Here is a 17,571-nt window from a genome sequence, read left to right as displayed (position 1 = left end):
GAGAGAGAGAGAGAGAGAGAGAGAGAGAGAGAGAGAGAGAGACGACGCAACGCGGATCGGACGGTGCACCGGACGGAATCTCTGGCGAACGAACCAGAATCTCCAGCTGCAAAAGCACCCATTGCGTTCCTCGGCGTCGTCGCCACGTTTTTCAATTACGGCACGACGCTCTATCTACTGCGTGTTCCGGCTTGGTCAATTAGCGAGATTGATTCTCCGCCGCGAGTCGAACACGTACGTGATTGTCTTTCCGACGATTTTCTCGAGGACAATCTCTACCTTATGTAATACTTCAGAATAATATTCGAATAATATTGAGGAAAGAGACATTACAGCGAGTGTAAAGATTTATCTACTAATTTAAAATGAATTTGTTAAAATACCTCTTAATTCTCGATGCCTCGAGATTCTCGAGACTCTCGAGGAACGAAAATTAGATAATTTTGCAAAAAATCGTTTTTCTCCGGCATCACGTTATCGTAGCCGACTGTAAATCTTGTCGGAATGAGGGAACGCGATTGGCCTCTGACGCATGCGTGAGAACGCTCCGCGTCGCGTCGCGTCGCGAAATCTAAGGCGACGACTATAGGGAGCAGAGGGAGAAGAGATCGCATGAGAAATCGAAGGGAACTCTCGGTACCCTCGTTCGATCGTCGTCTTTTGTACGCGTCCTCACGTACGGCTCGTTCGATCTTTTCCGCGAAAACCTAAGACACGTCGTCTGACATAGAGAGAGGAGACTCGCCGCACTCTATTCCGGCGTACGTAAATACCTATCTACCTGCTTGTCTACCAACGAACGCACACACACGAGCGTGTACGCGCGCGTACGTAAGTCATAGGCTGGATAGACTGACGGACGGAGGTAGGCAAGGCAGGCAAGCGAGGCCAGATAGCTTCGCAGCGGGATTCTACACCGCTTCACGTGTCTGCTCGCTTCGTTCGATCTCTTTGGACTCGCCTCGAATCGCCGCGTGATGCTCTAATATGCCGGACATGCAGATTGCACGAATTTCCGAACCGATCCGACCGCCAACGAGGGTCGTTCGCTCGTTGAACTTGAGAGGTTCGACATAAAATTGTCTCTGTGAGAACTACTACGAATCGTTTATATCGTCAGAATGTTCGAATGTCAGATTTGGGATCCTAAAAGTATATACCTTACTGTCAATAATGTATTGACTTTGTTTCATATAAAGCACAGGATGAAAATTATAAGAAGAAACTGACTAATACTCGTTGCGTTTCATAATCTTGAATCAATCGCTGAAGGTGATTATATTCATAAAAACTTTCGACTATGTCTATTGGTATGCTTCGTATAAAATTGTTTGAAATATTTAGTCTGTAAAGTATACGCGGATATACTCGACGTTTTTTTTTTTTAGAAATTTTGCATTAGCTGCCAACGTGAAACCGACTGTGGTCTTACAGGAAATTAATTAATTGGTCACTGCGAGGAAATGGACGTGCATCGACTTCTCCGAGAATACCGTTCAGCTTAATTAATTTCCTACGCCTACGCGAGTTGGTCGAAGCGATTCCTTCCACGTCCCTTGAAAAGATAGTGGAGAGAATCGTACCGATAATTCTCAATATCGAGAGCCGCGTTTAATTCGCATGAATCTGTCTGCCTTTTTCCGTGTTCATTTTATAAAAAGAAAAAATTGTCGGGTGCATTCGTACGTCATGATCATAACGAATTCTTGTTCGCGATGTTTTATGGATATATTTCGACTTGTTCACGTGCCCTGACACGCATTCGAATAATGGTTTATGCGTGTACTCTGCGTCGCATAATTTGAGAAACAGGATAATTCATGTTACGTACTGGACGACCGTGGAATACGAGATGACGCATACGACCGCAAAGCAGCACGTATGTACATCCCACGCTCCTCTTTCTTCCGCGTTATATTTATTATATTTTCCTAAGGCCGAGATAATTATAATAAAATTAATAATTGCCATTGTTCGATGGCTGTTGAATAAATATAATTTTAATTTTCAATTGTAACGACTATTACTTTAGTCATTGGTATTGTAATTTATTATGTTTTTTTTTTTTCTATTTACCAAATAGTCTTGTTTTTACATGTATTGATTTCAATTGATTTCGTTTATTTGCTATTTAGTACGTATTTCTCGACGTTTCGACGAAAATTTGATTATCAGTTTTGGTCATAAATCATCAGTCGCAAGGTACTTCTCGAAGATGCAACCTATAACTGGTTAGTTGGCTTTCAATTTCCCCCTCGGTATTTAACGGTGAAAGGGGAAATTCGTCAGGTATGCCCACGTTATAAAGCTACGAACAGAGTAGCGAAACGCCCACACAAATTCCTAGATCCATGATTGTGCTGTCTTCGCGGCGATTCTCTTCTCTCGATGCATCATGCACGTTCCTTTGTTTTAGGACTTGTTAGGCTTCCATGATAATTCTGAGCAGGTACAGCGAAGATTTAAAGTTCACAATTTTGCACAATCAGCGAACCATAATCGGTCAGGAACGGAAAAACCATGTTTAATTCGTGACTGTTACTCCCAAGTCCTCCCAAAGGGGAGGACTTTTATCCTCGTATAAAAGTAAACATTTTGTACATGTCTAAAATTTCAATAAATAATTTACTTACATTATATATTTCAATTCCCTGCGGTTTTTACCGAATATATAATATATTAACACGTCGAATCAATAAGATTTACTTACGATTATCTGCGACACTTACTCGTGTCGCTTGGAAACTTATCGAGCACGAAAAATCTGAGATGATATTAGACACTTCCTCCGACCTTAACCTTAAACCATTTACGTCTCAATTGTAACGAACTCGTCGTGAAGGAATAAGAGCGGCGCGACAAAGGAAGCGTCACGACGTTCGAGCACAAAGAACGTCCTTTACATGGAGAAGCGGGTGCGACGGCCGGCCGACTGGGCGCATTAGAATATATATATATGTATATATATATATATATGTATATACGAGGTGTAAAAAAAAAGGCGAGCACGAAAGTCGCGGGCGTGGGAAAGCCGGCCCTCGAGCGAGCCACCAATTAACACCAATTAGCGCTCATCTGCTCTAGGTAGTCTGCCAGTGAGCGGAGCTGACTTTACGTTTAGCGCGAGACGTCTGACTCGCTGCGGATTGGCCACAACATGCTCTTTGTACTGCAAAGATTGTGTGTGTGTGCATCATCGAATATATTCATATATCGTCTCTACCGTCGAAATATTAGAAACGTATTGAACAATCATTGTCCCCTTTTGAGTTAACTGACACTTATAAGTTCAATAAAATCTTCGAAATCTTCTTTGATAACCAAAATTAATTCCAAATCGAGCGTGAACCGTTTGAAGCGATACACAGCGATTTCGATCGCCGAAAAAAATGTATGCGGTCGATAAGTTCGAGAATTAGTATAATAGTTAAATCATAATCATATTACGCGGCGCCAAAAGCGAGAGACAAATCGGCCGATAAGAAGTAACTCGTTTCACGTAAAAAATATTATAGATAGATCGGTTACTAATGAAAACAGATCAATTTAATCATTCTCTACTAACGTAGAAAATAACTTTAGTCTTTTTTAACTTACCCTTTATCTTATTCTAATTTTCGTAACCGAAGAGAAAAAATAAATTAATCCGCGATTAAAGTTAATTCGCATCAGTGGAGGGACATTCAATCAGATATTCAATTCGTTCGCCGATGAAAAAAAAAACGGATCACTTAGTTAAATTGTAGTTTGTGTTGTCCAAAATTCTACTAATTTAAAAAAATATACGTACAGTATTAACGATATCAACTTGTCGATGTACACGTAACAAGATAAATTTCAAAGTGCAAGTACAAGTCAGAAAGTTTTCACTTCGCGGTTATTACTTCGCAAATATCGAAGTCGAGAGGCTCCGTGTTCATTGTCTAATTTCCGAGGATCGTCAAGTTCATTATACCGACGCAGGGTATGCTGCGAGTGTGTGAACGCGCGCAAGACGCCAATGCGCGCTAATCTTTTTTTCGCCAAGACCGGTTCCATCAGAGGAACACTTCCAGCTTTCTACCGCATCGCATCGGCGGCTCGACTCCCGTGTAACCTCATCGGGTGCCAGCGCGCGGCTACGCGAAACGAAGAAGCAGACAGTCGCATCTTCCGCGCGCGGCAGCACGATTCGAATTTATTTATTGCATTAGCCAACCGTCTCGCTCACTCACGGTTCTTGATTGGTGGTACCAATCGAGATTCCCCCTTTGCGAACGACGCAACACGATGACGGAGATAAGCTGGCTGTATAAAGGAACGAAGAACTGTCATGTCGATACTTGTGCAAACAGCGTTGTAATTATCCTGATTAACGGCGATTCTCTCTCAGTTTTGCATTATCATGCAAGCTTTATTCAATGTATCGCTAATCATTACAACAGGGTTTACGGTAATATCCAAGTCCTATCCATGATGCCTTGTATATGCCGTTGAGTTTATATACACCCGCATAGGTATATAATGTCGCATAGTGTGTAAATCACACACATATCGTATAATTTGAGAAACGAGGCAATTTATATAACACACTTTACACGGTGGAACAGGAGGTGACGCGCTTCGGCGCATCGTATTCATCTTGTTCCATCGGTTATCAGGTTTACATTACGTCGGAATCAATATGTTCTACACCGTCCCATTTACACCGGAAGTTATTTTCTATCGCATAGTTTCGCACGACAAATGCGCTTTCGCATGTAACTCTCGATTACATAAGCTGAAGTCCTGAAATTGGTAACCCTACACTATCATATAATTTAAACCGCCCCTAAAGGTCAGCAGACGCTGTATAAATTTGCAAAAGCACCAGGCTCCGAAGGTCCCACTTAGAGCCATGCCTGGCGAGGAATTATTCAAGCTGGGCAAGGGTTAATTGCTGCCTTCATCAAACCACCTCCCTTCCTCTTTCGAATGAGCCCTTGTCGTCCGTGACATCACCGTTCTGTATTTAATCCGATTTTGTTGCGTCATGGCAATGTTGAATTCTAGACGAGAATCTGGATAAATCCATCCACGTGAGAGATCATCTCGATATCATAATGTACATACGTCCTTTTTTATAAAGATTTATTTCAATAATTATTGTTTTAAGTAAGAAATAATATGTCAACGATTAGTTAAAGTTAATAAAAAAAAAAAAGGAAAAAAAGAAAGAAAGAAAGTTGCACATGTAACATAATAAGAGCAATGAAACATCTTTAATCTGAATTTCGATTTACTTTCTATCACTCTTTATAGCTTTTGTTTAAAATGATTTTAACGTATTCTGCTGCAGAGGCAATTCACGTTGATCTTACGAGCGAGGGACGAGGAGAGCGCCGGCGTGATCGAGGAAGCAAGTTACAGTGGCATCGTCTTGCCGGGACCCACGTGGCATACTCTCAATCATCAAGGAAAAAACGCTAACCTAGCGTATCGGGTGCGGGTCCAGTGCGCCGATCATTACTACAATGCAACCTGTACAAAATTCTGCCGACCTAGAAACGACATTTTCGGCCATTACACCTGCGACGAGAATGGGGACAAAGTGTGCATACAGGGATGGAAAGGCGTCGACTGCGAGACAGGTGAGTTTAAGAGTATGGTCAACAACCAACGATTATTTCAGATAGAAAGCTGACGTGCTGTATTGCCTCTTTATCCAGAAGGCGATTTAGTTCTGCTTCATACTACGTTTTCCTAATTAAATCATGAATGTGTGCTCCCGTAGTTGCGTCTTCGATGTTAGTGCCCGTTTTAAACGTAGCAACGTCGTATTCAGCACACACAAGCTCTGGTAAGAGCCACAGCCGCGTCATGTGGTGTTTCGGGCTCGTTTCCAAGAGATTTATCTAAAGGGAACGAAAAGGAAATAAGATTTTGATAGACGATAGTCGAATGGGCGAGGTCGAGCTTCGTGGAATCTTGTCCATGAGCGTAATGTCGGGTGTATCTCGACGGATCTCAGTCTCAAGGTGCCTTTTCATGCCGACGCTCGACACTCATTTTCGGTGTCAGAATAAGTCACGTGATAGAAATTGAGGAATAGTCAATTTTGATCACGTAACTTATTTTGACGCTGAAAATGAGCGTCGAGCATGAAAAGACACTTTCAGAAAGGTTGGACATGACCAACTCGAGGTAATGGACAAATTCTTTGTCCGATTAAATATGTTTTCGGGCGTACAACCTCACGAAACGTTGGACGCAGCCATGCGCGTAGCACTGATCGTTCTAACATATAATTCGACAGAAAATTGTACCCGTATCGGCGAGCATATCCATAGGTGCTGTTGGTGATTCGTCGTCTGCCTCGAAGCTCTGAGGATCAAGCGTAGTGATGGCGGCAGAGAAGTTAGGGGATCGCTTTCGACTGTGACGGGATATTAATCTATCCAGCTTTCCTTCCAGGCTGAGATTTCACGAGATTCTGACGAGAGGGAATGTTCTTTGGATGATCCATGATGGCGTCCATCAAAACGTTCACACGAACGTGCTCGAAATCGTTTCTTGGCTTCGAAGATTTATTTCGATGATTCTCGATAGAAGAATCGTAGCCGCCCTTGTAAGGGCGGATCCGAGACCTCTCTCGCGGATGTTTTTGAGACTTAGATGACGGATGTTTGCCCATTTTTCTTCCAAAAAGTAGGAAAAGCACACACAGTACGATGTTGTTGTCCGGAAAAATAAAAAATATACGGCTTGTTCTTTTTAGTTGGACTTTTACACCAGTTCATCTTTTTTTTCTCTTCAGAAGGAAAGAAGGAGAAAGATGAACTGGAAAAGTTCAATTAAAATGAACAAGTCTATAATGAAGATCTTTATCGCAAGACAATAACTTTCTTCGAACTTCGCTTGTAAGTTCGTTTGATCATGTAATTATTTGAGATCGTTATTACATGGCTATATGTCATTTTATCTAAAGTATATCCAACGTTTACATATATAAATCCTACATTTAAATAAACGATGTTAAATCTTTTTGAGAAAATGATCTCTGATAAATTTGTAAATTATTTTTTACAATCTTCAAACGATAATTCTTATTTTAGAAAATTATGCAGAAATGCACTGTAAGAAAAAAAAAAGTAAAGAATTTTCTTAACATATTTCAGTATTAGCACCTCGGATGTGCATCGACTTTAGAATGAATTATTGCTGATTAATCCTGCATTTACCGCATGCATAACCACGTATTACCATACACATTATTAATTATACCGGACACGGTATAACGTATAGGCAAAAAAATGTCTACGTAAACGTATTCCTTGACCCTTCTCTTCTAAAATCCTTTTATGGATAATGTTTAGATAAGTGACTTTTATCAAAGTGTTTTGTTAAAATTATTACGTATTATCATATTCGATTTTTAATTTCCCTACATCTTTATTTCATAACACGTTAATTTTCTTGCAAAAAGAATGCGCTTTATACAAAATGGATAAGAACTTGTTTGAGTTCTTCTCTAACTTACGAGATAACGAATTTGCTCGTATAATTTGCTTATCTATAAAAACTTGTTCGTAACAGATATTATACAAAGATATACACCGTGAAATGGGCACGCACGAAATGCATATTCTTTCTCATTGTTATCATTTCATTATGCATAAAGATATCTCCGATGATATCGATGGCGCAGGCTGATTTTTATCTTCTCCTGTGTGCTGTCAAGGGAATAATTAATCGTTCATTGAAGCGTGAAAACTTGCGACTTACCGCTTATGTGAGTAATCGCTTATCTCAATTTCTCACATACGCGCATGTACCTTTCAGTCTAATGAGGCTTGCAATTTGATTACATTAATAATTATCATATTAATAATGAAACCGTGTTGCGTAAGTTCGATAATTTTTTTAAATGGGAAAAGAATCGATTTTTCTTTAAAGGTTCTATTTTGCACCTGCTTTCGAGGAATCTGTAAATGATAGAGTCGAGATGATCGGTATTAAGAATAGTGAATTTGATGACATTTGAATATCTTGATTTTAAATAATCGTAATATTAGACATTTTTCATCTAAGATCTGAGTAATTCAAAAAAGCCTGAGGAACTGCAGACACGGAAACGGACGCAAGACGAACAAAGATCCCCGAGAAAACTGACGGGAGGACGTACGGAACTATCGTCTACCACGTTCCGCGATTTCTATCTTTATTTCACCGTTCCGGATTCCCGGGGAACGTGATTCCGTCACGTCCGCGTTTTAGCGCGCAGGAAGTCGCAGTGATGTGAGTCGAGCCAAGAGGAAGATGAGTGTCGCCGTGCGTGGTCCCGTACGGATCGTAAAACACGCGAATTATCCCGGAGCGTGCCTCAATGAGGCGGACGTTAGACGCATGTCGTACGATCGCCACAAAGGTAGCGACACATCACGCCAGGTCCCGTCGCACAATGCTGCGCCGACCAATGTAACAGCTCTTTCTTCGCTGCTTAATCGTTACTTCCGCCTCGCCGTGACCGCTCCGTGGTTACTGTCATCCCTCCCCTTCTGTGGCGGGACACAACGTATAAGGTCGATCGTATGCGTAGACCGACGACTCGAGGAGAGTCGCCCCCTCGACCGCGTTTATTTGATGATTCCGACCGTTAGATAAATACGTAAGTCCTTTTTCTATACTCCGGCGTTCAGATCGTGTAATACGTTTTCAGAACAGTTTCGATTTGCACAATAGGTATTGTAACATTAAAATCAGAATATCCAATGCTGTTATAAAGAGGAGGATAAAACAACACAAATAGTACAATTTCTATCTTTTGCTGCTCGAGGCTCAGTATATATATTCTCTTCAGAGGATATACAGATTGTGGGGACTTTACAAATACGCTACAAATTAAGAAGGCACACGTTAATTCCGAAAAACTACGCGCGATATTACTTCGTTATAAGACTAGCTGGAGAAAAAAATGAGATCTCGTCATGCGCTGCGCTCAAATAATAATTCGCTCACTTAGTCATTCCGCAAGTTCGTTGCACGCTTATGATATGCCGAAGGAATTTAAATAACATTTGGTTACTTCGACGTTGCTTGTTTTCCTTGGCGCTGTGAACTTTGAGATTCTACTGTTTGATAACCAGCAGCGATGATCGTCTCCGACCACTACTCGATAATTCGCTTTTCGCCATATCAGATACAGGAGTGCGAGTGCGATAGAGTTATATCGCAGCACTTTCGTTTCCAGTTTCAAACCAACTTCTGATTTTGTCCAAAGATCGAATCTTCTTGACATAGAGCGTGACACCTAAAAAGTTTCTCCCATTTACAACGCGGAAAGATCGAGTTATCGTTTTGAGCACGTTCTACTTAAGTGGACGGAAAAATGCGCGAACCCCAATTAGAAACTATCGGCGAAGATCGCGTGTTCGTGCAAGGCGATGAGTCGCGAGTCTCAGTTACGGGAGAAGATGGAAGAAACGGGAGGGAGGGAGAGAGAGAGAGAACTGGCTCCAACATTTTTGCAGCGCTGTGAAAGGTCAATAGGAGAATTTCACTCGTGCATCCTCTTCACACGATGCGCCAACTTGGTCGCGCGCGATAGAGGTAAAATCTAAGCGCATACGTGCTCTTTCAACATTTGACAACCGTGAAAAGATCTTGTTCGTGGTAGGGCTTAGCATACGAAATATATTCATAAATTCGATTTGTAAGAATATTGCCTAACTACGATTGCTATATGATGATAAAAAAAAAATGGGACTTGGAAAAAGTTGTTAAAATTAATAACGTGCTTTCTTGCATGTATTATTTGTATATTATCGTCAAGAGAGAGAGACGAGCCTTTATCTTGCGCGCGATAAAAATATAATTGCATTCTGGGAGAAGGGGTCGCGCTACAACAACGATTCTCTCAACGTGCGAATTACCAGCGGACAAATAAAAATTCTTCTTTCAGCGCATGCAACCACGGACGAATTTTCTTGGAAAGCGCTTCCGCGACTATAGCCGAACGGCCAGGCCAGTCATAATCGTGCGCGTACGAAGTACGGTCGCACGAAAAATCGCAGACCGCGCGCGTCTGGCGGCCCGTCCGCCTCTTTGCGCGCAGCTGTGTTCCGTACAAAAAAGGCGTACGATGCGGAAAAAGGAAGAGAGAGAGAGAGAGAGAGAAACGCTTCGCGCAGGGGAATCGCGCAAGTTAATTTACCTAACTGCCGGCGTATTAATCAACCGCGGGCCGCGAGGCATCTACGAGTAGCAGCACGATCGTTTCAACCCAATGGGGGATTTATAGTTTCTAAACTGCGCGAAAGGGCTACGCGCGAGAGAGTCTCCAGAGATTGTAAAAACATCGGGCAAGGCTTGATTAGCTCGATCCTCAACGACGGAAGACGACGACGATGACGACGTTAGCATACGCGTCCCGCGGGAACTACGTGGCCGGTGCAGCGCGGCAAGAAAAGGCTGTCGCGAATGCATCGTCATTTAGGGGACTCCGAAGTATCGCGATGCAGTCGCATAAATATCCGTAAATGTCCGTTGTCCGTTGGCCGGACGAGAGAGAGAGAGCGGGGTTATTAATCATTAAGAATGCCGCGGGCGGCACATACGCGCGTATGCATATATACGAGCGCATCGTACGTACGCGAGTGTACGATAATCGCGTATGCATGGTAACGGTAAAGGTGTTGGTACATGGCCGACTGAAATCTCGAAAAGGCATAGGTACGCACGTATGCGCGGACGATCGAGCGCGCGGCATGAGTTTTCGTTTCACGGTTGGAGGGATAATCCTTCTCTCTGTCACTTCTCATCTGTCTTTCTGTCCCACCGGCTAATTGAGTTGCCCGGTCCCAGCGAGATCCCCGTCACGTACGTCCTCTTTTCCGTTCCTTTTTTTTTTTTTTTGGTTTTTTTCACCCTGACGAGAGAACGGGAAGAAACCGAGGCGTCATCGTCGCCGCATCTTCCTTGCGTTTCATCGTTTCCGGAGATATGGTACCTTCGACCGCATCGAAATTAGTTTTCTTCGTACAACCACCTGTACAAAGAAGCGTACCTGTTGCTTTGATATTTCTTCTCACGTCTGGTATAATCGAGATATCTGCAGATAATCGTGAAAGATTCCTTTCCGAGAAACAGTAAAAAAAAAACATCACTCGTCAGTCCTTCCCTTCCGCGTTCGTCTCGACGCGGAGTACACCAGTTTCGTTCATTACATCTCCGCTAATTACATTCGCCCCGACTGTATGACTGTTACAGTTTGTCGCATGTCGCGCACGGAAGACGAATAAGAGACTTAATCCGTCTACGTCACCATCCACAGATGTCCGTGGATATCTCGAGATGATTCTTTTCGAATCTTTCATTCAATAGCTACGCTATAATCGATGGATAGAACTTAAATCTCTCAAGAGAGTACGCAAAGTATATTAATCTTCCTGATACAGTTATATCTTACTTATAATACGATTGGAAAGTAAATGAATACAGCGAGAAAGTGTTACACGTCTAAAACTATGCCGGAGTTGCAGTGACAAAACCGTCTTTAGCGAAGCTCTTCGAAATTATTGTGGATCGTATTAGAGCCTTACAAGCGTTCCAGATCGAACGGGAATTCAATGCACGGCGTATCGTAATTAGGAAAAATTGTTTCAGCCGTATGCAAGGAGGGTTGCCACCCCGTGCACGGCCATTGCAACGTCAGCGGCGAGTGCCAATGTCGGCACGGCTGGCGCGGTGAGCTGTGCGACCAATGCATGCCCTATCCCGGCTGCAAACACGGCTATTGCAACGGCTCGAGCTGGCAGTGCATCTGCGACACGAACTGGGGCGGGATACTGTGCGACCAGGATCTCAACTATTGCGGCACCCACGAGCCATGCCAGAACGGCGGTACGTGCGAGAACACCGCTCCGGATCAGTATAGGTGCACGTGCCCGGAGGGCTTCTCCGGGCCTACCTGCGAAAAGATCGACAATCCCTGCGCGTCCAACCCATGCCTGAACGGCGCGACCTGTCGCGAACTCGGCGAGACCGCGCAGTGCGAGTGCGCCCCGGGGTTCTCCGGGCCGTTTTGCGCGACCGACATCGACGAGTGCGCTTCGCAGCCGTGCCAGAACGGCGGTACCTGTGTAGACGGCAAGAACGGCTTCGTCTGCAACTGCCCGTTTGCCTGGAAAGGCGTGCTCTGCCAGTTTGACGTGGATGAGTGCACGCTAAAGGAGTCGCCCTGCAAAAACTCCATCACTTGCATCAACTTGGCCGGTGATTATAGGTAGGTAATACCGCTGCCTCCGTCAAATTATATCATCTTGTGCCTTGTGTTGCATTTGATGAAATGATGATCGTATAATTACAGATATTAAACAGTTAGATGAAAATGTTTTTATTAATGTACAAAAAAAGGAAAATATAGGAAAATATTGACGTTTGTTATTGTCACAGATCGCATATATTATTAACTGATTTCATATGAATATATATTAGGTTAAGTAAAAAGTCATCGCGTTTTTTTAAAAGACATCTATCAGTAAAAAACCGCAATTACTTGCTTACCAACAATATAAATATATCTTGATAGAGTAAAGTTTCAGCTTTAAAAATCTCTTTTTTAAATTATACGATACGATAATTTTTAATAGAGTTATGAGCAATTAAAGTCAAAATAATTCTTTTATTTAATCCGCGATAACTCAGTAATCAAAAGTCGTAGGAATATTTAAAAAAACGATTTTGTAGGGAAAGTATCAAGCTTTCACGATAGGTAATCGAAAATTCTCTCAAATTCGTTTTGGACACGTTACAAATCCACAAAGTGAGAAGAAAATTTTTCGTCTTTTTCAGCTCATAGTTCAGCTCATTTTGGTATGTAAAAATTATCAAACTCATATAAACTTAAAAAATGTGATAAGCTTTTAAAAGTAGAGATTTCAAGCTTTAAAACCCTTTTTTAAAATTTGAATTTCATTCATTATTGACGAAGATATTGTATATACAACTTTGAGCTAAAAAATACGCGATGACTTTTTACTCAACCTAATATATTAATGACATATTAGAAATCAATGCTGTTTGAAGAGTGAAAATAAATTGATATTGTTGTAAGCTGAAATTCTGTTTAGTTTTTCTTTTGTTTTTAATACGCGTTATGTATGTAATACATAATATAATTATTAGAAATTAAATTACAGATCGTTTTCCTTCATTCTCTGCAGTGCAGGGCGTTAACAACAACAACAACAACAACAATAATAATAATAATACATTTTAATTTTTTAACTTACAAGAGCATTGTAATGACTCGTTTTATTATCCACACCGCACTCGTGAAATAATATTTGCGCAGAGGAAAAAAACCGTGTTGTAGCGTGCGAGCGGCAATTAATAAATCCACACGCAGGGAACTAAATTATATTATAATCTAACTCACGTTTTTGTTTAAACGATTTTCTCACAAGTCGCAATCTTGCCATTTACAAGTTTCATCGTATTGTTTCGCAGATGCCGATGCCGAAGCGGATTTACCGGGAAGAATTGCACGAAGAATATCAATGATTGCGTCGGCCAGTGCCAACACGGCGCGCTCTGCATCGATTTAGTAGATGATTATCATTGCAGCTGCACTCCCGGTTACTCCGGCAAGGATTGCGACGTCGATATCGATGAGTGCGCGTCCAAGCCGTGCCAGAACGGCGGTGATTGTCGCGATCTGGTGAACGCTTACGAGTGCGTGTGCCCGGTGGGTTTCACTGGCTACCAATGCGAAATCGATCGCGATCATTGCAGTCCGAACCCGTGTCGCAATTCGGCACCGTGTTTTAATACGCAGACCGACTACTACTGTCACTGTCCAACACAATGGCAGGGCAGAAATTGCTCGGAGCCGGCCTTGAATAATCCGCAATTCGGTGCGTTGGACGACGATGGGCAATCGGGCTGCGGCAGCGAAGGTACTCCATGCGGCGGTAAGGGCCGATGCAGCGGCGGCAAATGCATCTGTGATCCGGGCTACACCGGCGTGCATTGCCACGAGAACATCAACGATTGCCGCGGCAATCCCTGCTTGAACGGCGGCACGTGCGTTGACCTGCTTAACTCGTTCCAGTGCATCTGTAGGGAGGGCTGGAGTGGAGATCTTTGTGACCAAAGTAAGTAATAGAGCATTAAGAAACGTGAAATGAAAATTCGGACTCTATCTAGACTCGATTATTATGTGGTAAATGAAATTCTTCCAGATGTGGATGACTGCTTGACACAGCCTTGCCATAACAACGGTACCTGCGTAGACGGCGTGGCAGATTTCACGTGCATCTGCCAGGGCGACTGGAAGGGCAAGACGTGCACCCTACGCCGCGGCCACTGCGACGAAGACACTTGTCGTAACGGCGGCGATTGCAAGGATCACGGTGACAGTTTTACATGCAACTGCCCGCGCGGATGGGAAGGCACAATCTGCCACATCGCATCGCCATCGGCGTGTACGAGTAATCCTTGCGCAAATGGCGCAACCTGCGTCAACACGGTTGATGGCAGCTATCGATGCGTCTGTCGCGAGGGCTTCGAAGGACCGGATTGTCGGAGCAATGTAGACAATTGTCAACCAGTGCCATGTCTCAACGGTGGCAAATGCGTGGACGGTGACAACTGGTTCAGATGCGAATGCGCGCCCGGGTTTACTGGCCCGGATTGTCGCATTAACGTGAATGAATGCGCGAGCGATCCGTGCACCGGAGGTGCCACCTGTATAGACGGCATCGCGAGTTACTCGTGCATTTGTCCACCTGGTAGAACCGGTCCGCGATGTGAGATCCGGACAGCTGGTGGCCCCGGTTGCACAGCCGCTACGTGGGAGGATGAATGTAACGTATGCGAGTGTCGAAATAGTAAAAACCAATGCAGCAATATCTGGTGCGGACCGGGCAACTGCTTGAACGGCACCTCTTGCCTGGCTCACGAGGTCTGCGTTCCTAGTCCGGGGGAGAGTTGTCTAGCGCCACCGTGTCCAGCGTGGGGCGAGTGTCGTCCTATCGAAACTGGTAGACGAGTTGGTCCACCGGCGCTACCAGCTCCTCCATCTTGCTGGCCCGGACAAACCACGCTCGGACCAACTTGCTCGAGGCTCACGATACTATTGCGGAGGGATACCCTGGCGTCTGGCACGTCAGTGGAACTATTGTGCCGTCGTTTGAGGAAGCTATTGGCCGATCCACGAAGACCTCAATCGATAGTATTACTGTGCGATCTGAAGCCCGGTGACAACGATACGATAGAAGTGACCATTTTCTCCGAGGCGGCAGCGGACGCGGCCCGCGATCTCGGCGAAACACTCAGTCGTCCACTAGCCAGACCTCTCGTATTAGTTTCTGTACTAGAGGTCAAAGTAGAGACAGCGCTGCTCAGCGAGCCTAGTTTGGCGAGTGCGGCTAATGCCGGTAGCTACGTGACTGTTTTGGGCAGCGCTCTGGCGATTGTGCTGTTATTGGTGCTATTTGGTAGCCTCTGGTACCTCAAAACTATGAGGCATAGATCGAACCTGACGGCGACTACTAGCAGCGAAACTTCGTTACACCGTCATCGCAGCGATCTAGATGAAAAGTCGAATAATCTTCAGAACGAGGAGAATTTGAGAAGATACGCCAATCCTCTGAAGGACCAGGATTCCGAACCCCGCGTGTCCGTTGTAAGACCTCTGTCAGGCACTTCGCTTGGCACATTGACCGGCACCGAGGAGAGTCTTGAAATGGTATCTGAAGAAGGCAGACATCGTTTGCCACCACTCTATAAACCGCCCAGCGCGGAAGCTAGGAACAATACGGCCAGTTTTAGCTATGAAGAAGGACCGCATAAGCCTTACATCAAGCCCAGATTGCAGGAACCAATGTACCCTCATCAGCAACCAGGTACCAGTCAGACGTCGGGGCCGCATCAAGTGCTAACGGTACACGTGTGATTAAATATCATTAAAGTAATGTGAAGAACAGTGATTTTTTTTTTATTTTTCTTGCATACATGATGCACTAATGAAAATTCTTAGAGACTTGAAAGATAATGTGAAAGGGACTGAATTTCACTCGAACGATCTATTTTTTTTTTTGTGATAATGGAAAATGACTTTCGATTTCGAGATTAACTTGAGATGATTCTTTTCAGGTTCTTCTTTATGAAAGTTGAACCAATGTTAGAATATAATAGGGACAAATGCAGAGAAAAAAGAAAGAGGACGATTCTATAGGGCTCAGCAATACCATTATGTTATAAGATAACACATAAATTTTCAATGCCTCTCCGAAGCGCATTTTTTATGATCGCTTCATTTATAGTATTATTATAATATAACTATTAAAATTTTCAATTTTTAAATAATTAGCAAAAATATTAATAAAATATTATAAAATAATTAGCAAAAATATTAATACCATTTTCAGGTTGAAAATTTAGAAAACAATTAAAATTTATTTCCTTTCTTTTTCTCCTCATCCGGCCCTTTCATACTTTTATATGACGACAATAAATGATTGACATTTATAAATAATTTTAATGATAATGATCAGTTGTTATCGTTGTACATATGTACATAGCTCGTACTTATTAATTTCGCTAAGCCTGTATTTCCTCCGCACCATCTTCGGCGTTGCCATTCTTCTCTCCTGTACGCGCCCTCGATTTTATATGTTTATATTTAATCTTATATACTTTGATATTACTTTATATATCGCCATTGTTAGCATTTTTATTTTCATAATTTAAAAAATAGGATGGCATCGTCGCACTTACGAGATGTATTGTATGTTTGTCATATATAATTGAAGCAAAGCTTCGCTTTATTCAGGATCAGAAGATACGTAGCATGTAAATAAATTTGACAAAAAATACGAGAATTTCTTTAGGTATTATTTGTGTTTAATATATCGCGCAGACAATCGCTCGATCATCGTACGTGAAAGTATGCTTTGTATGATATAACGTGGGCTTCAAACGTTCCTTCAGACGATATTATTGTGATATTCATAGAAGAAACAACGTTATTGTATAGCATTACTATGCTACTCTGCGTGTTCATTTACTTCACTTGCTCGAGTTTTATTTTCTTTTTTTTTTTTCGCGAAGACACGACACGTAAGTTTTATGCGATGGGAAATATTGCCATTGCGAGAGAATGTGCTACCACGATACGCTAAATCGCGGCGGCACATTGACTTGTAAAGAACGTGAATGTAGCGGCGTAAATGTAATATGATTTAGAACGTACTCGAACACAGAATAAAAACGATGTACATAGTGACGCTATTACATCGTGGAACGATGTAAATAAATCTAAGTACACATGTCCAAATCGTTTTCATCCCGAGTCATTATCGACCCACCCTTAGATGTGCAATTCGTTTTTTTTTTTTATATTAGCATTTTTCGTATTCTTTAGCAAAGTGTCAACAGACTAGTTTAAACTGAGAAACATAGCTCGTTTTAGGCATACATAGATTTACAGCAAGAAGGAACCAAGTTTTATAATAAATACTTTATTTTGTAGAGAAAGCTATATATTATTGTACGAATACATATATAGAAGAGAATGAGAAAAACGAGGAATATATATATATATATATA

General features: G+C 42.6%; 1 protein-coding gene across 1 annotated transcript in view; it reads left to right on the top strand.

The window, feature by feature from the left end:
- Nucleotides 1–16,244, top strand: part of LOC108750769 (protein jagged-1-like) — a 42,346-nt gene extending 26,102 nt beyond the window's left edge. The window contains exons 3-6 of the mRNA XM_018490496.1: nt 5,318–5,609; nt 11,623–12,241; nt 13,468–14,114; nt 14,202–16,244. Of these exons, the coding sequence (XP_018345998.1) occupies nt 5,318–5,609; nt 11,623–12,241; nt 13,468–14,114; nt 14,202–15,916 (3,273 nt within the window). The 3' untranslated portion in view covers nt 15,917–16,244. The remainder of the gene's footprint in view (nt 1–5,317; nt 5,610–11,622; nt 12,242–13,467; nt 14,115–14,201) is intronic.
- Nucleotides 16,245–17,571: the final 1,327 nt, after the last annotated feature.

Source organism: Trachymyrmex septentrionalis, unplaced genomic scaffold (genome assembly GCF_001594115.1).
Source record: "Trachymyrmex septentrionalis isolate Tsep2-gDNA-1 unplaced genomic scaffold, Tsep1.0 scaffold37, whole genome shotgun sequence".
Classification (NCBI taxonomy): Eukaryota; Metazoa; Arthropoda; class Insecta; order Hymenoptera; family Formicidae; genus Trachymyrmex; species Trachymyrmex septentrionalis.
This window is presented reverse-complemented; position numbering and strand designations above follow the sequence as displayed.